General features: G+C 41.0%; 1 protein-coding gene across 1 annotated transcript in view; it reads left to right on the plus strand.

The window, feature by feature from the left end:
* The window catches only part of POP1 (POP1 homolog, ribonuclease P/MRP subunit), a 41480-nt gene that overhangs the window by 12266 nt on the left and 6924 nt on the right, over positions 1 to 22290 (plus strand). The window contains exons 5-14 of the mRNA XM_019527984.1: positions 1367 to 1615; positions 2179 to 2266; positions 3426 to 3613; positions 4369 to 4616; positions 4756 to 4849; positions 5643 to 5754; positions 7532 to 7651; positions 18538 to 18653; positions 20901 to 21092; positions 22052 to 22206. Coding sequence (XP_019383529.1) covers positions 1367 to 1615; positions 2179 to 2266; positions 3426 to 3613; positions 4369 to 4616; positions 4756 to 4849; positions 5643 to 5754; positions 7532 to 7651; positions 18538 to 18653; positions 20901 to 21092; positions 22052 to 22206 — 1562 coding nt within the window. The remainder of the gene's footprint in view (positions 1 to 1366; positions 1616 to 2178; positions 2267 to 3425; positions 3614 to 4368; positions 4617 to 4755; positions 4850 to 5642; positions 5755 to 7531; positions 7652 to 18537; positions 18654 to 20900; positions 21093 to 22051; positions 22207 to 22290) is intronic.

Below are 22290 nucleotides of genomic sequence, written 5' to 3' on the forward strand. Positions count from 1 at the left end.
CGGCTGTTTTGCCCTGGGCCCCGCACCCTGCTCAGGTCAGCTCTGCAGGTAATACTTATGGTCTAGTCAAGTACTTGTGTTTTTACTCTGGCTAATTTTATATTTATTTTACTTAAAGACTAATATAAGTGGACTGAATCCTACCCTTTCTTTAACTATTTTCAGTAAAAGAGTTCTCCCAATTCTTTCACCCTTCTTTCACTTTCACTCCTAGAGCCTTGTAGTCGCTTTTAATCAGGGTCACACACGCCGATATTAGTGCCCACATGAATATAGTAGTGGTCAGAGGGCCTCGGCCAGCTTTCTGCGATTGAGTCTGAGTTTCGGCCTCAAGCAGACAGCCCACTTCCCATCATAGCAGGTTCTGTCGTGAGATGCCTCCATCTCTCAGAGGAGTCTGATCACTGACATAATTTCTTTTTTGGGGGAGCAAGGTGATGTGACTCTCCCACCCTTTGGAACACCTGACTTCTTTCTCCTAACTGTTGGAAGTCCTTTTCTTTTTTTGGTTTTGAGGCTACATAGGGGTTCTTGATGCGTAGCAGATGTGAATGGGTGTAAGGCACTGTTTTCTACACAGAATAGAGCACTTGGTTCTTCTTCCCAGTTTTGTTGCAGTCCTCCTGAGTTGAGTAACTTCCTTCAAGTTGGGCATTTGTAGAGGCATCCTACTGAAGTAATCTTTCTTATGTTGCTTCATTTACCTGGTTCCCCAAGGCCTCCAGCAGCAGGCACCTGTCATGCTACTGCCTGTTGTCTTCCTTCAGCAGGAACTTGCAAGTTCCCAACAAGTGAAGACCAGAACCTGGCTGGAGAAATAGCCTAGGCTTGTCTCAATGTATTTTAATCCCTATGAAAATTTAGAAGCATGTATCTTGTACATATTTTTCCAATAAATTTGCTGCTTGTGAAAGTGACATTTACCTAGTGCTTCCTGCAGCCAGAATTGTAGAGAATTCCTTGATCTGGACTGTTGATATACTGATGCAATATCTTAGTTCTTTCTGGACTTGGATGTCTTCAGTTGATGTGTGGAGTAATTTGCCTGTTGCTGAAGATTATGCTTAGTCTCAAAAAACACATCCTCTCTACCCTGTTAAAATTGTAAATTTGGCTCTTTAACAAAAACTTCCCTTAATGGTGGACAAATTCTAGTATTATGTTTGTGCGTGAAATAGGGAAGTATTGGTCTCCCCAAAATTAAAACATCACATGGTTTCTTATAAATAATTGTGTACTGTATGTTTAGCATTTAAATATGTTAGCATGCCATAATATATCCTCTGATCTAGAACAGGCCTTTTCTTCTACAATAACTTGCCCTTTCAAGCTTGTCACTAAAATACTGACTGTTCTGGAAATGCAGGCCGAGAAAGCTGTACATCAGAAAAAAGAGCATTCAAAGAGTAAATGCCGCAAAGCTCGAAGACGCCACATAAATCTGGTGCTGGAATTTAATCGCAGGCAAAAGAAGAATATCTGGTTGGAAACACATATTTGGCATGCCAAAAGATTTCACATGGTGAAGAAATGGGGATACTGTTTAGGAGATAAGCCCACTATTAAGAGCTATCGGGCTTGCTATCGAGCCATGGCAAAACACTGCCTTCTTCAGGTACCATATTTGCATCTATTTTGTTTGTTACCTTGCCCAGGTGATGATTTAACTCACCATTAAATTATAATAGAAGTCTTGTCGTTTCTTTGGGGGCACTATTGTAGCAAAATTTGGATTGTGTACTAGTGTTAATGCTGGATGTTATGAAATGGCCTTAGGGTAGAAAATGCTTGGAAAGAGAGAATTGGATTGATAAACCTTTGCAGGAAAAAACTATGCTTGAGAGATTTTGTTTTGAAATAGTAGTTCCTCTATTACATCATAAACATTAGGAGACTAAAGAAAGCCTAGGCCAGCATTTTGAACAGGATGTTGTCATTGGTAGACACTCTGTCACCTAACCTTTTTGCTCTGTTGGTTTGATACCAGACAGTTTGGGAATTACCAGAGGCAGGTTAACATTTAAAAGAAAATAGCAGTGAAAACAATGACCAGTGTTTCTTTGAATACAGTTGATAAGCTATTGTTCTTTATGAAAGCCTTAACAGTTATGTAGCATATTCCTGCCAGGATTCACTTTTAAAAGCTATTCTCACTTTGGCGTTTTGTCATTATTTCAGGACTTATCATACTACTGTTGCCTAGAGTTAAAGGGAAAAGAGGAAGAGCTTTTAAAGGTGCTTGCTCGTATGTGTAGCAAAGATGCAGGTAAAAACTGACTTAAAAATTTATTATTTTTTTTTTTTTAAATACAGTACAGGCAAAGAGTCTGAACTGAATTGGTGTTACAGAACTAATAAGTAGTCTTTGAATTCAAGCAAGAACTTGGAAAAACTCTTCTGTACATTTGGCTGAAGGAAAGCAGATGAGTATCAGGGCTAGCACCCCATGAACAAGTCTATATTTGGGATCTTTGCACTGAATAGGGGAGTTTTAATGTGCTTCATTCCAGAACCAGGCCTTCCCAGTTTCAGCTGTTTGTTAATAGTCTTGTTCATTGCATGGCCCATTTTGGCTACTGGTCCTGGTGGCCCATCTGTAGTAGGGGTGCACTGGTAGAGATTTTTGGGGCCGATACCAATAGCCAATTTTCTAAGGAGGTATATCAGCCGATACTGATCTGATTTCCCATACGCTGCTCTGTAGCTTGGGGGTGTGGGGGGTGCAGATCAAGGCCGGTGCAGTGAGGCAGGGAATGGGGCTGGGGCAGGCACTGACCAGCCGGGGTGGGGAGGGGCATGGGACAGAGCCACAAGTGGCTTGTCCAGGGGGCGTGTGCCCCTGGATCTGTGCAGCGTGGTGCAGGCTGCAGCTGTGGGAGGCACGGCTTATCGGGGTGGCACAGGAAGGGGGGTGGCTGCCACCGCTGTGCACAGCTCATCCAGTGCTCATCTGGCAGCTCCTGCTGCTTGTCCAGGAGGGCATGGGGGCGGGGGTTGTGCCCACAGATCTGCCTGGCTGGGAAGAGCCCAGCCTCCTCGACGAGCTGTGCCTCTGCCCCACGCCCGCCGTGGCTGGGCAGCCCCTACCCAAACCCCACACCCTCCCTCACTGCAGGGGCCTTGATCTGCTCCCCCCTTCTCCTTCCACTACACCAGACTTATCAGCTGCATGCAGCACTCCACACTGCCAGCTCTGCTCCTCACTGCCTACCTGCTATGCTGCAGCTGCGTGCACACATGGGCATTTATTGGACAAATTATTGGCTGTATTGGGCAGATTTCCGATACAGAAAATTTTCTTTATATCAGTGCTGATCTGATATTGGACCCATGTATCAGTGCACCTCTAATCTGTAGAAAATGTTTGAAATAAGCCAATATTGCTAGCTCTTTCTTTTTTTTTCAAATGCTTTTTTGTACTTTAGGACCAACTTTTGCAGCTGTGCCTTGCCTGTCTGGAAGGCATCAGGGCTCCCTGGTTCTCTACCGGGCAGATAGGTATCCTGAGGATCTGCTTGGCCCCATTACGTTCATCTGGAAACCTAAAGTTGGGTGTGGTCTCAGTTCTGAAAATAGGCAGTTGTGGATCTGGATGCATCCAACTCTTAAACAGGTATCTTTCCTGATACTCTTTCTCTGGGGTTGAACTTCAGGCTCTTTTTTCTCTGAAATATTCTCTGGAAGAAATACAATAGTCTTCTGACAGACCTGGGAAAACTGAATGCAGTACATTGGCATAGGAAGAAAAATAAAACCATTACCATTTTCACCTTGTTGTTCACTTAACAAAAATACAATGCTGTTTTTTTCACACAAGCTGCACGTTTGTTTTTGGTGAAAACCTTTAGAACACTTTCTGTATTTCTTCAATTTTGTTGTAATATCTTGTAAATGCAGTTTTTGCTTTGTATGATGACACCTGATGTTTTTTCTTTTCTCTTATATGGAGATCAGGGACCTTTTGATCAGTTTTTGTGGCCTTGCACTCAATTTAAAGTCTTATTTGTTTGTTAACAACCTTTACAATATTTGCAATTTATCTTTACCAGTCCAATCCTGATCTGAAAACTTTCTATGAAAATTGCATACAGAGTCCCTTTCCTATGCAGTGGCTATGGATTTAGAACCTGATCCAAAGTCCATCATACTATGTAGACAACATTAATTTCAAAGTTTGTGTCAAGTTCTTAGTATTATACATTCAGGAATTAATGGTGAGTCACTAACTTTGTGGAACTGGGGCCAGGCCCTCAAAACAGATGGGAAGATAACACAGGATCAAAATTTTAAAATGATACTTTAGGCTTTTGTCTAACAAATTAATCGCTAATTTCTTTAATCCTGATTCAGTATTACATTTTTCTTTAGGACATACTGACTGAGCTAAAAGCAGTTTTTAACTGTTCAGAGCCTGTAGCAACATGTATCCCGGAAACAGTCACAGTATTGCCTCATGAGGAAGAACCAACAGATGTAACTAGAAGCATTGGCAAGAAAAGAAAGAGGGAAGACAAAGGAGAAAAGACTGTGCCAGTGAAAAAGATCATCGGTGATGGAACCAGAGATCCACTTAAGTCATACTACTGGACATCACAAAATACTGGTATTGTAATAAGGTATGTTTATACTGTACCAGAAACATACAAACTTATATTCATGTTCAGTATTTTGCTCACAAGTGCACAAGTTGCATGAATAAACACTTTAATGTTACAATGTATCTAACTCTTTTTTCTTTATTTCTTTTTTTCCCAGTGATTTGACCATGGAGATCCTCAGATATCGCCTGGTTGGCCCATTCTCTCACTGTGTTCTTACAGAGGCACTGAGTGCTGCCTTGGTCCAAACTGTAAGGCATTTTACATGTTTTATGGAAATTAAGCTGCACCACTAGAATAGTCATATCCTAATGTACAGATTTTTAAGGCCAGCTTTTAGATCATCTAGCGTGTGTATAAAAAGTGCCATAGAACTTCCCCCAGGCAGTCTTGTAGTGAACCAGATAACTTGTTTGCCTAAATCATAACATTTTGAAAAGCATTCAATCTTGATTTGAGGGATATTGGAGTTTAAAAAAATGCTTTAACATTGTAAAGCAAGTTCTCAAGTTTTTCAGTGCAATGGTGTGCTGAAACCCTTGTAAGAAGCACCAACTGATTCCACGTCCACTTAAGTATATTGTTAAAGTGAATGTGGACAAAAACTTTTGAAAAAAGTTATTACCGTCTGAACCAAATATCCAACTCTGCAGACTCTTGCTTTCCTGCGTTATTTTGGCACATGCTACACAGTATAGACCTATCCTTGTTTGCACATCTTTTGACATTTAGAGTAAATGAAATCATGTGTTGTTTAAAATGGGATTTCCGGTAAGGAGCCACCTGGTCAAAGATGAGAACAGCTGTTTTTTTCCTTTGTTTAGTTTTGGAATAAAGTTGAGGAGTACTGGAAAATGCAGTACTATGGGACTGAATTCCATTTTTATCTCTTGGACATTAGTAATAATAGTGTTTCCATTTTTTTTAGCTTACCACAAAGAAAGTTTGCTTTGAAGCAGTCATTTTGTATTAACACACACAAATATAGATGCAGATGAGTCACTTAATTTCTTTTTGGTTTAATTACATGAAATCATTTTTTAGGAGATGGCAGATGCAGAAACAGAACTTAACAGCTGGTGGGTTGAAAACTGCAGGAAATCTGAGGGTCTTTCTCTTCATCTACATCAAAAGAACATCTTTGAGTTATTACAAGGTATGTAGTAGAAAAGTGAGTGGGGAGACATTAACAGAGAACTCTTCAAACTTGTAGCTTAAAAAGTGTCCTGGGGTACCAATAACAGAGTTCCATAGGAAAATCTCTTCTGCCTTTGTCTCAGTCACTGAGGAATGAGTAGCAGTTCTTTCTACCAAAAAAAAAAGTTGCAAAAGGATGGATATATTCATTACTTTGGTCTGTTCTCTTAAAGTAATGAAATGTTAAAAATCTATCATCATTTCAGTTTGTAAAAGGTTTGTGGTAGCTTATTTTAGCTTGCTAGCAAAATAAAAGTTAGCTATTGCAGGAGTGTAGCTAGGTCTGCACAGAGTTACACTGATACTGAAATATATTTTAATTTCCAAATTACAAAAATAATGCAAACTGAGGTGTTGAGGAAGTAGATGGAAGAAGTATTTAAATTGGATGGCATTTTCAAATTGTACCATAATTTATAATGAAAGCAATGCCTTTTGCTCTGTAAGTATATTGCTTGGAATAAATTAAACAAAAACTTTTTAATACAGTGACTTGGATTTGAGATTGTTCCACTACCTTTCCCATCAACACAGGCGTCCAAAATTAACGCAATAAGAGTGAAAATAGACACTCGGGGTGCTGACAGACGTGCAGCCCCCTGCTCTAACTCATGGCGCTTCACAGAGAGTCACTGGGGGGAATCAAGCTTCACTTTGCCTGCAGCCTCTCTTCCCTAATCTGCCCCCCACCCCCAGCTCTGCTGTTGTCTGTAGGAGAGGGAGCGGGAGCTCCGGGTTGGGGTTTGCCCAGCCTGACCTGGAGCGGGGAGGGAGCTGGCAGGGGGACCACAAAGCAGGAGAGGCTCTGATCCACCTGCCCCCACTCCAACTCAGGCTGGGCAAACCCCAGCCCAGAGTTCCCTCCCTTCCCTTCTTCCATCCTGTAGATAACATTGGGGGTGGGGTTGGGTTGCATCAGTCCAGCCCTGATCATGTATAGAGACTAACAAGTTAATGAAGGTCCTCTGCCTTGGAGCACCTTCATCTGAAACCTCATTAGATGAGGGTTAATTTGCTGCATGATCAGCCACTTCAAAGTGCTCTGCAGCCACGCACTTCTGTCAGGGCATGGCTATAGAGCCCGTTCAGGGGGCCTATCGCACAACAAATATCACTTCTGTCAGTCGCTCAGAGACGGATAGAGTTGGACACTCAGTTTCAGCCTCTATTATTTCCTCTTTCCTCCCCTCCCAATTCCTGTTTTTATCTACATTTTTATTCCTAATAAGTCGGATTTGCTTTATATAATTTATATACAAAACATACAGCTGGCAGTAGTGCAACACTGATGCATATGAAGATCTGGCCCTAAAAAATTATCTCTGAGTTGTGATGGGTGGGTGAAATTTGGCATTTGCTTAGTAAGAGGAAGTAAACTAGAGATTGGGCAGAATTTCAAAAAGGAGTGTTTTTATATATTTTTTGCTGTGAAATTAAGTGTTTTTAACTTAAAAGGAATTGAACATTCTGTAAAGAGTTGTTAAGCCAAAGTTGGAGGACAAATGCAGTTGTGAATGTTCAGAAGTGAAGTTGTTCTTTCTCTAAGTGCAAGTGTCAGTGTAATTGTAATCATAACACATGCTGTTGTCTCTCCAGTATTGGGCATTTATCTCATTGGTAATGACTCTTCAGAATATAATTAAGTTGTATGATGCTTTGCAGACCTACAGAAGTGTCTAGGTCCCTTGTTTGTCTCAGTCCAGGATTATAATGATGTCCTTGTGTGTATTTTAAAGGGATAAGCTCACCAGCTGAACTTCCAGCAGGTACAATATTGGGCCTGACTGTGGGGGACCCTCGAGTGAATTTGCCAAAAAAGAGGTTAAAAGCCATGCTGAATCCAGAAAAATATCAAGGTAAAGTGCTTCCTTCATGCTGTGGCTCTGCCAGAACAGGAGAGGGCAAAAGACTTAAATTACTCTCTGTTCCTTGATTTTCACACAGTGTAGCTTTTTTACACATAATGTACTACCATTCCTTTCGGACAGTCGCATTTGAAACCTTTCCTTTATTCTTTCAGCCACAGAGAAGAACAGAACTATATAGCTCTAAGGATAGCATAGGTGAGGAAGGGACTTGCACCAAAGCTGGTCTTGTGCTCAATGGAAGCCTCTGTCTAATCATACAGATGATCCAGGTTCGAATCCTGGCAAGGCCAACCAGGTGCTAAAAGCTGTAGCGCTGGCAGTTGCTGTTCTGCTTTGATCATAGTGACTGTGATGAATCTCTACTAGTACAGATAAAATAATTCCATTTTAAAATAGCTGTGTGCTGAAAGTTCTAACTCAACTGCAGAGAGTTCCTCTATGGCTAGTAATAAGTAACAAGTAGGGGGAAAGGCTAAACATGTTTGAAAGACTTCTATACAGCTTCAAAAGCTTTCAGTTTCTGAGTGTAAAATAGCTTTTTCTTACAACTGACATGCTGTAGCACAGTTCAGACTGTTGAAAAGTGTGCGAAGGTGAACACAAGATTAAGGACATTGTAGCAGAGTTGGACAAAAAATAATAAAACACTGCCATGCCCTTTGCTATCTATCCAACAGGGAAACAATAAGCTATTTAATAGCACAGGAGAAAGAAGAGCCCAGAGACTTGGAAATCTTTTCTTTGTTTAACAGGTTTTTCTCTAACATAAGGTTCTCTTTCTGCCACTTAGACCAGGTTAATGTTCCAGTTCCCTGCATCCAGACTTTCTCCTTTAGGATCACTATACAACTTCTTCCCTACATAAGCCTACTCTTAAGTTCCCAGTGGCTATGGCTACATGAGACACTGACTGTGCAGTCATTTAGTACTTGTATAAGAGTTACTGCACAGTAGTGTTGCCAAGTGGCTTCTTTATGACACTGCCTGTGCAGTGACCTAAGAGTACTGCTCAATAGTGTTGCATTCCATACGACTCTACTGCGCAGTCAACACATCGTATAGACATGACTAGTCAGCTCATTTATATCTCTCTTTGATTTTTTTTTAAACTTCATATCTGGGATAGTTTCTCTCTTGCACAGTAGTCCTTCCACTCCTCATCCTTCAAATCCCTCTTTGAAATAATGCTGTATCCCTGATCCTTACTTTGTAAATAAGTGAAACAATATAAACTAATCCAGGATGGATTATTTAGCAAACACTTGTTTGGGGATGGAAAGGGGTTTGGTTGTTCTGAGAAGCAACCTGCTATCACCATTCCTATTCTAGGAGTGAGCGCTTCAACCACTTAACCTTGCCTACTGGAGGGTACTTTTAAGATACCAGAAGTAAGTAGTCCAGCTGCTGAAGAGAAGTTCAGCTGCTACAAGATGGGGAAAACTAGCACTAGTGTGCTTTCCTGCTCAGGTGGAAAGGTCATGGTCCAGCAGTGGACTTTTAGAAGTAATTCCTGCCTTCACAGATTGCCAGATAAGCAGAAGAAAAGTACTTACACTCTCTTTTCTTCTCGGGTCAGGAACTAGAAACAGCTCTCCTTAATACTCACTGTCATGAAGATAAAGTTGGTCATTGTCCCTCAGGAAGTTAAGGATGCTAAACTCGCTACTCTTGAACTTTGTCCTACCATTTTTGTGTACCTATATTCTGTCTTAGGTCAGACTGTATTTGGTGTACTCTTGTACTTCAGGCTGAGAGGGTTTGACTTGGATAGAGGATAAGGGAATCCATAATGTGCAGTAGCCTTGGGGCATAGAGGAAGTGGCCAGATACCCTCCCTCTTCTAGTAAAGATTTAAAAAGTTATCCTGTACAGGTGCAGAGAGTGTGACAATGGACCTGTCAGTACCAGTTACAAAGGAACGGGAAGGGTTAAAGGCCAAGCGGGGAAAAGCTTTTGCTTTTCCTAGGTCCCATCCTGAATGACTCGTAATGTCCATAGATGGGCAGGCTCTTTGTGTCCTGTCACACATCTGTTTGTGTGGGGATAACGTGGGATTCCTGTTCCTCTCTCCTACGTTGGTAACTAGGGACTGGAGTACTTGTCACACTTCTTCCCACCTCAGTTTTTTTAGATGTTGGCTTGGAGAAGGGGCTCTTGACCCTATACCATTTCCCTAAAATAACAGTAGGGGGCATTGTTGCTTTTTCCAACCTGAAACCTCTATAGCAGCTCATGGTACTCTTTGCTCCCTGACCTTTCCCTGCTTTGATGGGCCTCCTTCTTGGAACGTGGAAGACTGGAACATAGAATTCTCGTACTAGAATTCGCACACAGAAAGCAACCCCACAGGGGATTACATTTGATCCGGGCACCTCACATAATCTTACAACTGTACTGTAGAGGTTAAGTTTTAAAGTTTCATAGTTTCATAGTTGGTAGGATCAGAAGGGACCTAAGCAAATCATCTAGTCCAACCCCCTGCCATGGGCAGGAAAGGATGCTGGGGTCAAGTGACCCCAGCTAGGTGATTGTCTAGCCTCCTTTTGAAGACCCCCAGGGTAGGGGCAAGCACCACTTCCCTTGGATGTTGGTTCCAGCTCCTAGCTGCACTGACAGTGCAGTAGTGCCTCCTATATCTAGCCTGAATCTACTCTCAGTCAACTTATGGCCATTGTTCCTTGTTATCCCTGGTAGTGCTCGGGGGAACAGGAACTGTCTCATTGCCTGCTGGTCCCCCTTGGCAAGTTTATAGGCGGCCATCAGATCCCCTCTCAGCCTTCTTTGGTAGAGGCTGAACAGGTTCAGGTCCTGTAGCCTCTCCTTGTAGGGCCTACCCTGCTGCCCCCTAATCATGCGAGTGGCCCTCCTCTGGACCCTCTTGATACTGTCTAGATCCCTCCTGAAATGTAGCGCCCAGAACTGGACACAGTACTTCAACTGTGGTCTGACCAATGTCACACAGAGGGGGAGGATCACCTTCTTGGACCTGCTCATGATGCATCTATGGATGCATGACAAAGTGCAGCTAGCCTTCCTGACCGTGTCCCCACATTGGCAGCCCATGTTCATCTTGAAATCAATAGTGACTCCAAGATCCTTCTCTGCCTCTGTGCTGACGAGAAGGGAGTTCCCCAGCCTGTAGGTATGCTGCTGGTTATTCCTCCCCAGATGCAACACCTTGCACTTGTCCGTATTGAAACTCATCCTATTCTCATCCGCCCACCTCTGTAACCTGTTGAGATCTAGTTGTAGCCTGTCCCTCTCTTCTAGCGTGCTCACTTCTCCACACATCTTAGTGTCATCTGCGAACTTGAACAAGGTGCTTTTAACCCCCTCGTCCAAATCGCTGATTAAGATACTGAACAGTGTGGGCCTGAGGACTGAGCCCTAGGGACCCCCACTGCCCACATCTCTCCAGGTCGAAAATGACCCGTCTACCACCACTCTCTGGGTGCAGCCCTCCAACCAATTTGCGACCCATCTGACTGTGTAGGTGTCGACACCACAGATGCCTAATTTTTTAATGATGGGGTGAGAGAGTGTCAAAGATCTTCCTAAAGTCCAGGAAGACTACATCTACCGCGACACCTTGGCTGGTTGCTGGTCTAGAAACCTGTCTAGAAATGAACGTTTGTACCTGGCTTTAGATAATAAGCAGGTACTAAAAATACATGCACTGACAGGTCTCTATATTGATCTTATGCATTTAAGTTTTCTTAGTGGCTTTCTCAAACTTAGCACCCAAAAATAGTTTTGTAATTTTTTGAAGGATAGTTAAGAGCTGCTTCTTAGGGATAAAATAAACTCCACATTTTATGCTATTGCAAGGAAGTTTTAAGTGGATCTTTCAAGTATTGCCTTTCTCAGGAGCTGAGAAGAAATAAAATAATTTTGAATGCCTTCAATTCAACAAGTCATTTCTGTACTAGGGGTGTTTGAAGTGGGCAGTATTCAATTTGGATTCGGCCTGATTTGGGGGACAGTGATTTGATTTGCTGATTCAGATCACTGTCCCAATTCTGAAGATTCAATTCTGATTCAGTGAATCAGTGATTCAGCCATAGACACATTGTTGCATATTTTTTCTACGTACCTTGAGGTACCAGGCATGGGTTGTGAACACTGAGATGGTGGGGTGAATGGAACATCCCACAGGAGCGTGGTGGGGGGGGGTCCCCCAGGCTCTCAGCAGTGGACCCGGAAGTGGACTGGAAGTACTTCTTGTCCACTTCCGGGTCCGCTGCTGAGTATGCTGTGGACACCCACCCCTGCGCGCTCCCGTGGGACACTCCATTTGCCCCACCATCTGTGTTCACAATCCACACCTTGTATCTCAAGGTATGTAGAAAAAACATATAAAGCTGTGTGTATGGTTGAATCTCTCTGAATTGAATTGGAGGCTTCTGATTTGATTCAGAGAGATTAATGGGTCTCCTGATTTGCTGCCAAATCAGGCAAAATCTCCAAATCAAATCAGCGACTGAAGCTTTGCAAGGCCCTATTCTATACCACATCCTCAACCTTGAATATGGAAACTGTTTTCATAACCGCAACTTAAATGTTTTAACTGGAATATCACTTGCTTTGTGACCAGCCAATTAGAGCATATTTGTTAAATATAAACATCCATTTAGTTCCTTGGAAACAGAAACATCTGCCAAAGATGTACTGTATTTACCTGAATGTAAGATGGCCCTGAATTGAAGATGACTCCCCAATAGCTAGATTCTATTCATGGAAAAAGTATATACTTTTAAAAAAAAATGCCATATAGAATCTAATTATTGGAGGATTGGGGCAGGCTATGAGAAGGGGAAGTAATGGGGTCAGGTGGTGGAGGGACAGGCAGTAGAAGTGGTGGTGGGGGGAGGCAGTAAGGGGCAAGTGCCACATACCACCCTTGTGCCTGCCTCTTGCAGCCTCAGTCCCTTGCCCCCTGTAGCCTTGGGTCCCTGATCCTCCTTCCTGCTGTCACTTCCCCCCTGCCTGACCCTCCACTTCCCCATTACTTCTGTTCTGGCACCAGCAGACTCCATCCCCTCTGCAGCTGAGGACATAGGGCACGGTTCCAAGCCTGGCCCTGAAGCCAGCAGCACTGCTATAGGGCCAGGCTGGGCTGTGTTCAGTCAGAGGCTGCCAGCACCTGAGCAAAGGTAACGGCATGGGAGAGTTGCAGCCTGTGAGGTTGGGGGGGGGAAAGAATCAGTGTGAGGGGTGTAGAGGTGGTTGGGGACAGGCAGCAGCTGCCTGCCCCATGCAACCTCATACTCAATTCTAAGACAAGGGTCTTTTTCCTGATGTTAAATGGGAAAAATAAACCTCATATTTTAATCAGGTTAATATGATAATTCAGTTACTGCCACCGTCATCATATTGATTGTACAGAGGGATTTTGAGGAAGCATTACACCAGTGCCATATTTGAATCTACCTTCATTGAGGCATTGTTTATACATTTCTGCTTCCCTGTAGTTGAGAAGCAGGGCATCTTATTTCCTGTATATGTCTCTGCATCTCCACAGCAGCCAGCAATGAAAGAAGCCCTGAGTCCATTTTCATTTTATATAGGGGTTCAGTAAGCTCTTTTCAGCCACCTTGCCAATGTGGTACATCTTGCATTAAGGAAAATAAGGCTTCTTTTAGTCTTTCCACAGCAGTACATTCTATTTGGAGTGAGGTGAGTTTCTCTGACATTTGTCCTTGTGGAGCTGTGCAATTCTGAGTAGAGCTGTGATTCTTTTGATTCTCTTGATTTAGGTCAAACCTGTAATTGTTTCTCTATTGTATGCATTTTTAATTCTTGTTTAATGGTTTCTTTGAAAATCGTAACTCTCTGATCTGACATGTGTCCCAGAACTACATTAATTTTTACTCTGACCTCTGAAGCTTCTTGACAGTCCTAACCAAATATTTTAGTTTTTGCATGTTGACAATATCTTTGACATCTCATTTTATATAAGCAGAAAGGAAACTTTTGCTCCCCCTATCTTTCTCCTTCCCCCTTTTTTCCATTTGCCTTCTGGAGATTTCAGTCCAAGGTGGTACATGTCCATAAGCATGTGAAATGGTCATTATGTATTTTAACAGAGGTTATGTTTGCTTTAATCAGTCTTTAATCTTTGAACTTTGTATGAAGTACTTTTCATATTTTAGCATGTCTTTGAATTCAGACTCTAAGATAAACTGATCACCTTATAGAGACTAAAGCATTTATTCATGATTGCTGTATGGTAAAGTAAGAATAGTGTCTATCCATTTGTTATTCAAGTACTAGTCAAAACAAACTATTGACTAGTTCTCCCCTGTAGGTGCTACATGTTAACAAATTGAAGATAAAACTTGAACACTTTTAAGACCATCTGATTTAAACCTCTATTTTTCCTTGAGTGCTTATATGTTTACATAGTCTATCATTGGTGCATATGTGCCAAAGGCATTTGACCAGAGACTCATGGTTAGCTGTGTCCTTTGGGCCATCACTTGTTTGGAGTGTTTTTATGCTACCAACTCAGGTTTTAAAAGTATCAGCGCCCTCTCAATTTCTTCTCACCAACTGGGACTGCTATCAGTCAGAACTTCTGGTAAGTATGATCAGCCAGTGCTTGTGTTCAGTTTTTGTATGTACCTATTAGCAGTTAGTTTAGTGTTAGTTCTTTGTTTTCCATTATTGAAGAAGAGCCTTTTTCAGTCTCCCACAGTAATACTCTGGTACCGCCTTAACCGTTTTAGACCCAGCTTCAAAAACTCCTCAGTCTGTGAGACCAGTAACATCTTTAAGATAGGTACAAAGATGTATCATTGGCTTAAGTGAAAGGCATATCATGAAGACCCTCGTAAAATGAAGATCTTTCTCAAAGTGAACATTGGGCAAAAATCTTCACTCTTAGAGATGTCTATGCATTTGACCTTAAGCCCATTAAGAGGTACTTAGCTGTGCAGAGTAAAAGCAGAGTTTGGAATACATAAAATGCTCCTCGGCCATCTGTCTGTGCCTTGAGGAGCAGCCATTTATATTAGATAAGAAATGAGCAAATAAAATACTCCAGGACTCAACCACTTCATCAAGGCAGTTGTTATTTTTACTTCCAGTGCCTCCTTTAGCCCCTCAATCTGCATCGGTGCTGGTCAAAGAAGTGCTGTTATTTACCCTGTTTATATGGATTCTACCTTTTCTTGTACAATTTTGTCAATTTTAACAGAAATTATTGATATTGAAAAAATCCCAAGGTAATATCCTTGTTTGCTCAAGAAACTAACCAGATGTTTCTTCAAAGTTTACTGCAAAGTACTGGCAACTGAACTTAAAATGAGTTCTTGGCACCCAATAAGATGCCCAGTTTTTTTTTTCATTTGTTTCCTGTGATTAACTTCCACTATCATCACAACTTTTTGTCTAACCAAAAGTAAATATATACATTAACCCATGTCCGTTAAAAAAACAAAATAAAAACCCTATCAAACACCCGAGAACTGAAGGAAATAAAATCTATTCTAGAACAGAACCTTCTTGTGAATTGCACATGCATCTTATCTGTTGACCTTCTCAATAAGAACAATGACTTCTGACTTTGCATGGTACTGCGCTTGCTAAAGATTTAGGCTGAGTTGTTCAAGAAGACAAAATAGTTTTATATATATCCAGTTTGTATTGAGTTGGATGTGCACAGGGCTTCACAGAAAATAGATGTATGCCTTGTTTACACTAGGCTGCATCTGTCACCAGAACTTCTACCAGCAGGCAGCAGCCACCACATGAGCTGCCAGAGCACATCCACATCTGTGTGGCTTCTGCCAGCTCCATGTCGCTCCACATGGCATGTATATCAGCAAGGATGACATGCACCTTGGAAGGCCTTGTTTCTGAAGGGAGTAGCAGAAGCCTTGTGGTTGGTGAGGCATGACCCCAGGGGAGTCTGAATATGGACCCACCTGTGTTCTGCTGGCAAAACTACTGGCATGTAGGATCGATCAACTGAGGGACAGTTCTTGTCTTCAGTAAACTTAGAACACAGACAAAATGCAACAAGGAGAGGGTGGATGTAAAGAGATAATAGTGAGTTGGTGAGAGAACTGGGTTTTATGCTAGAGTGACAGGATACTTAGTAGACAGAGGGGTTGTTGCCAATGAGAAAAGACACACAGTTAAGATGGTTAGAAGATACTGATTTTATTTTAGGTATGTATGTATTTAACAGATTTATAGGCAGCCGTTCCCAAAGAGGGTCAAGGCACCTTTCAATAAAAGACAAAATAGAAACAGAATAAAATAGTAAAAATAAGAAAGTAAAACAAAACAACCTCTTCCTGCCATCTTCCCCAAATCTCTGAACTTCAAACAAAGCCCACCCCACCCTCTTCTGCTCCTATGATCCAGAAAGATACCTCCCTCACCTCCGCCCAGTCAAAACTTGTATCCCAACCCACGTTCAATACCTCTAGAAACTAAATGTTTCCCTATTATTCCAACCTACTCCCCATCTCCTACCTCACATGCAGTGGAGTCTTCCCACCCCCTTACTTCCCCTCCTAGGCTGTCCCCACAAGCCAACTCATTATCACCTTCCCCTCCCCCAAGAAAACATATTGTTCAATTCAACCAAAAACAAAAACTTGGGAAATAATTTTGGCTCTTGTAAGGGTCAGTAAGAGTTTTGCTATTGCCTTAGGAGAGTCAGGATCACCCTTACTAGTTTGGGACTCCCATAAGGTATAAATTGCTTGAGAAGTGCAGTAATAGCCTAATCTTATCCAGGTTTTGTCATAACTACCAAATCAGAGGAAAAGCCAGCCCCATGTTTTACAGGGTATTCTTGACAATGTGCCATCATTGCCAGTCAATCAGAAAGGCCCGCTTATGTTCAAATTGTGAAGGAGTTTCAGAATTCCTGCAATTTGGAGAAAGAGCTCAGACTCACCTCTAGTTTAGTGTCTGTTTAGGTACAGCGAAAGGAAACTTAGAAGGAGTTTTAGGGGAGGAAGAAGGAATGGAGAGTTGAAAGAGCGCTTCTTGAAATAAGATGAATGATTATAGTTAGAATTTAGAAAGTAGTCAGGTGTTTCAGGTTTGACATGGATGTAGCTGCATAAACTGTAATGGCTTAAATGGTATATGTGGAAAAAAATCAGACAGGGAAAAAAGTTACAGTAATCAAGTAAAGAAACAACAAGGGAATGAACTAGATTGCATTTGGACAGTATGTAAAGAGAAATGGATTTTCAGGAGACTGGCTATGGGAGGGAAAGTAGGAGATTTATCTGGCTCACCTTTGTTTTTGTGTGATCATGGCTAAACACCACTCTACTTTTGTTATCAGCCCAGACAGAAGGAAGAAATTGAGCAAATAGAGTCTGTTCCTAAAATTCTTTGGAATTCCTGAAGATATTTGTGTTTCTTTTACATCCAACCCTTTATTTTGTTGGGGTGGATATGAAAAAGATCCTGTGTCAGAACAGAACCATCTGCATTTATGTTCTCAAACTTAAAGAATGCAGTTCCAAATTCTGGCAAATCTAACCTGATTATTATTTTTGTGCGTCTCCTTTGAAATTTGAAATTATAACTTACGCGCAGAAATGCTTAGCAGGTTTCAACTTGTAAGCTCTATAATTCTTCAAGGGATACTGCCAGTTTAAAAGTCATGTCTCATAGTTACAAAAAGCACATTAAAATGATAATATATACATTTTTAAAAGTTTTTTTATCTTTGTGTACGTGACTGCGCTGTGTACAGTCAGTGCCACCCTTTTCTTCTAACTACTTTCTTCTAAGCATTAACAGAAAAATTATATACATTTTAAGAAATTATTTAAGAATTCAAGCTCTTCTCGCAGAATTTTTTTGAGCTAATCAATTTCTGAAGATTCGTTGGACGTTTCCCTTACACTTGCCTTCATCTTGTCAAATATGGTTCCATAGACAGTAAAATAAGTCCCTTACATTTCATTCATGGAACAATTGTGATGGCTTCATTGTACAAGAATATCTTGTTTTGGTAGGGAGGTGCTTGCTGGTTCCCATGTTATGTGCATTAATGTAATGATACCATATTCCAGAACTTTTCATCCATACCTGTCAAAACATGTTAGAAAGTGGGGGATATGATGGAATCTTCATTTTGCAGATGAGGCATGGAGAAGTGACTGAGGGATAGAATGGCTGAGCCAGCCAAGATGTCACTAAGCGGCAGAGCTAAGAGTATTGTTTACTTGTTTCTAGTTGTTCCTTCAACTTTCTAGACAGTATGCAAGCATAGAAAAGACCTGGTCCCAGCCTCAAAGAAGTTGCAGTTTGACAATTTATAGACTAAGGAATGCATAAAAACAACAGATTAAGCAGCCAGTTAGTGACTGAGTATTTACTGATAATATTTTAATAACATGTTTTAGAGGCTTAAAATCATTCTCAGTTACACTACTACTTTGCTGATCTGAGATGTAGGCTTTATGGTAGGGTGTTTCTCCTTGTCTCCCAAACCCAGTAAACCTGAGCCTTTTTTACTAAATGGGTGGTTCTACAAATTCCAGAACAGATTATGAAGGTCTGCCAGTTGATTATTACAGATATGATTCATTTTGCTGAACTTGGCAACAGATTTGTATTACAAAATGCCCTTTGATGAAGAGATTAGTTGCTCAATCCTCTAAAATTGTTTCTCAGATCTAAGCTACCCAGAAGTATTTTAGCTTCAATTTCTATTTAAAAAATCTAAGATACTTTTGGAAGTTTTGATCTTTCATATTAAGGATTTTCATCCTCTGCATTCCCATAACTATAGTCTCTCCAGTTGTTTCCCTTTCACTTGTATTTCCCTTTTATGTGGCATATCTAAGATGATAAAATGTGTTTTTTGTACGAAGGTTCCTTTTCTCTTATAGATGATGAGAAAGTGGCGCAGCTGACTCTAGAGGGTGTACCTGTAGAGTGTGCTCACAGCTTTATTTGGGACCAGACTATCTGTAAGAACGTCACTGAAAATAAACTCCCAGAGCAGGTAATTTAACTATATGGATTACTAAATTTAAAAACAAAATAAAGCTGGTTAACATCTACCATCTCCAGTGCACATAATGACATTTAAAATTCACCCTTTGTACAGTTCACAAAGCAGTGGTTTCCCAGTTGAATCCTATTCCATTGCTAAGATAAAGGCTGTTGTCTCAAGTCATAGGATTATACGAAATTAGGGATGGAAGGGACCTCAGGAGGTCATCTGGTCCAACCCCCTGCTCAAAGCAGGACCATCCCCAACTATATTATCCCAGCCAAAGCTTTGTCTAGCCAGGTCTTAAAAACCTCTGAAGATGGTTCCAGTGTTTTACTACCCTCCTGGTGAGAGAGTGTTTTACTACCCTCCTGATGAAAGAGGTTTTTTTTAATATCTAACCTAAACTTCCCTTGCTGCAAGTTGAAACCATTGCTCCGTGTTCTGCAACTGAGAACAGTCTAGCTCTATCCTCTTTGGAACCAGGTAGTTGAAGGATGCTATTAAAGCCCCACTCAATCTTCTCTTCTCCAGACTAAATAAGCCGGGTTCCATCAGTCTCTCTTCATAAGTCATGTCCCCCAGCCCTCTCACCATTTTTGGTGCCTTCCACTGGACTCTCTGCAACTTGTCCACATTGTTTCTGTAGCGGAGAGCCCAGAATTGGACACAGGACTCTGGGTGTGTCCTCACCAGTGCTGAATAGTGGGGAATAATCAGTCTTTTCAGTATAGTTTGGAACTCTTACAATAGTTCAATTAAGTCATACTAATTGCTTAATTTATGCTTAACGAGATAGATAGCTTGCTCCTGAGAATGTGTAATAATTTTAAGTCTTCATTTGTTTAAAAAAACTTAAATGAAGACTTTACACTTCTTCTAACCTGTGTATACCAGGTGAAAATGCTGGAGCAGTATAAAGGGACTCTAAATCCTCAATTCTGGCCAGAAGAGAAAATGAAGAAGAGTCCTGTAGATACGGCATATGAACATATTGGGGGGAGAGAAGCATATGTGTAGCGTTTGGACTGCAGTCCACTATGCTGTGGAACTTGTGGACAGTTCTATGACTTGGTGCCAGAGTCATGCTGCCAGAGTATTGAGGATCTGCCTGTACAATGCAATATTATGCTATGCAGATATATTGGAACTGGCTCTGAATTAGCTAACTGGGTACTGGAAACAGCCTGGCTGCTCTAACATGGCGCCCTACTCGGGCTAACAGAGCTACTGACCATTTCCCAGATGCAGACTAGCTAATTCAGAACTAAGTCCAGTTATCTTTATATGGCACTTTGTTGTGTCTAGTAACTCCACACAAATAAGCTCCCAAATTGTGTCTGAAAAATATTGGGAATCATAGAACAGCCCAGGAACAGGATTACAAAATGACAGCCTAAAGCCACCATAAGCTCCATTCACTCAGAGCTGCAAGTTCTTCACTGCTCTTTTTTAAGATGAGATACTATTTGTGTGATGGCAGTGTCTATTTGAATACTCTCTTGATGTTGAACTGGCTTCACATGCTGTGGAATGACCTCCTTGCATAAATAATGAAAGCGCTTCCAAAGCATTTTTATGTAATACAATAAAAATTACTGCGTGCATAATAACATTTGTGCATACAACCACAAACTTCAATGCTTTTTATAGCCGTGCAGAGTTAACATCAAGGAAATATAAGGATGCAGTATATTTAAAAGAACTGAAGTACTGTGTATTTTTAGTTGCTTTGATACTAGTGTTTTTTTAATAATAGATGATTGAGGACCCCTCAGTACTGATTTTTTTTACATTTATAGCTATGACATTGGCTCCCAGGATTTGTTTATAACCTAGAGTTCCTTTTTTCCTTTTCTTCCTAACCAAAACTGGCAATGGTTTGATTTCATATGTTTGAATTATAATGAGGTTTTCTAGAAGTTTGCATTTCTACATTATCTTCTTAAGCTTCCTTACCCTGCTCCATAGCATAGTAGCCTGGTACTGTGATGTGCAAATACTGTAGTCTCTGAGTGGAATAAAAACCTACTGCAATTAGTATTTCTTTTATGGGCCTCCTAAGTTGGATGTGAACCATTTCTGTTTATAGGTAAAGATAGATTTAAATGTACGTAGAATAACCTGTGTAGAATCTGCCTATGGATTGTAATAAGAACATCCCTTTGAATATGTATATGGAATAGTTCAATGAAAGAAGAAAATTGTTGACCAAATTATGAAGAATTTTCCTAACTGCTTTGAATCTCATCTCAGGATTTAAATCGCATGAGAAGTGAACTGTTAGTACCTGGATCACGGCTTGACTTGGGTCCTCGGGAATCCAAGATTCCTATACTTTTGGTTCAGCAACCAGGGAAAGTGGCTGGAGAAGATCGACCAGGATGGGGAAGTGGCTGGGATATCTATCTTCCGAAAGGCTGGGGCATGGCTTTCTGGATTCCTTTTGTAAGCAACTTTCATTACAAATTGCAGGCAAATATGACAGATTAAAATGGAATTTGGTCTGATCAGTGGCCATCTGGGGAAACATGTCCTGGTGCACTCCCTTTATGGCTACTGAATCAAAGTTTCATTTTAAGGAATGCATGTGAACCTTGCCCCAAAGGTGGGTTAATATATCTTTCAAACTTCCTAATCAGCCATAGTTGTTGCACCCACTGTGGAAGTGTGATGAAACATGAAATGAAGCTTTGATTGGGGGGGCAGAGTGAGAGAACGTGCAGACGTGTAACTTCAATCTTTCTGCTTTTAAGGGTGTTTATTTAAAAAAACGTTAAAAAACCATGTGTATTCTAGGAGCTTGCAAAAGGTCACATAGGACGCCCCCTGCCAAGCTTGTAGTCCAGCTCTGATTGGACCGTCACCAGCAGCTGCCTAATGGAGGTGATCTATGTGAGCCAAGATTAGCAATCTCTGATTGCTCTCCTGTTTCTGAGAGCTTGAAAAATTTTAATTAGACAGAATACTCTTGCTTTGTTGCTTGGAAAATTCAGCTTTGATCATTTAAAGATGGATAGGTTTTGCATCTTCTGCGGTTTACTTTATAGCTGTGTGTGGATGGAAGACTTGTGCTAATGTTTGTTGCATAATAAAGGAGAGATTGGTCAGTGGCTTTGCTCTCATGATAGGACAGTCCTGGCGAGCTTTACAGTTATAGTCCATGAAATCATTCTCCAGATTTTCTGATAGTTTTTGAAGATTAAACTAAAGAAGCATAAATGGAACCAGCATTTCATCTAAATGAATCTTGAGAGCTGTAAGATCCATGCTTTAAGTTCATCTTCACAACTAAAGCAATAGAAGTTCAGTGTTCTTAGACAATAAAGTCCTGATATTCCAAGGTGCTTCAGCTGACATTCTTTAATTAGGAGCCTTAGAAAAATACTGATGTTATTACCTTGCAGATATATCAAGGTGTACGAGTTGGTGGCTTGCAGGAGGCTTTGAAACATTCTGAATATAAAAGAATACCTCATATTCCAGATGATTACCCAGACTGTCCTGCTGGAATTCAGTTTGCCAAAGAACTAGAAAGCAGTCTTTTTGAAAAATTCAAGAGGTAAAATTTAATTTATCAAAGATTGATTTTTTTTTTTAATTTAGAAAATTGGCCTATTTTATTAAAAAAAAAAAAAAAAAAAAA

This window comes from Gavialis gangeticus, unplaced genomic scaffold, assembly GCF_001723915.1.
Source record: "Gavialis gangeticus isolate Ggan-Ray unplaced genomic scaffold, GavGan_comp1, whole genome shotgun sequence".
NCBI lineage: Eukaryota > Metazoa > Chordata > Crocodylia > Gavialidae > Gavialis > Gavialis gangeticus.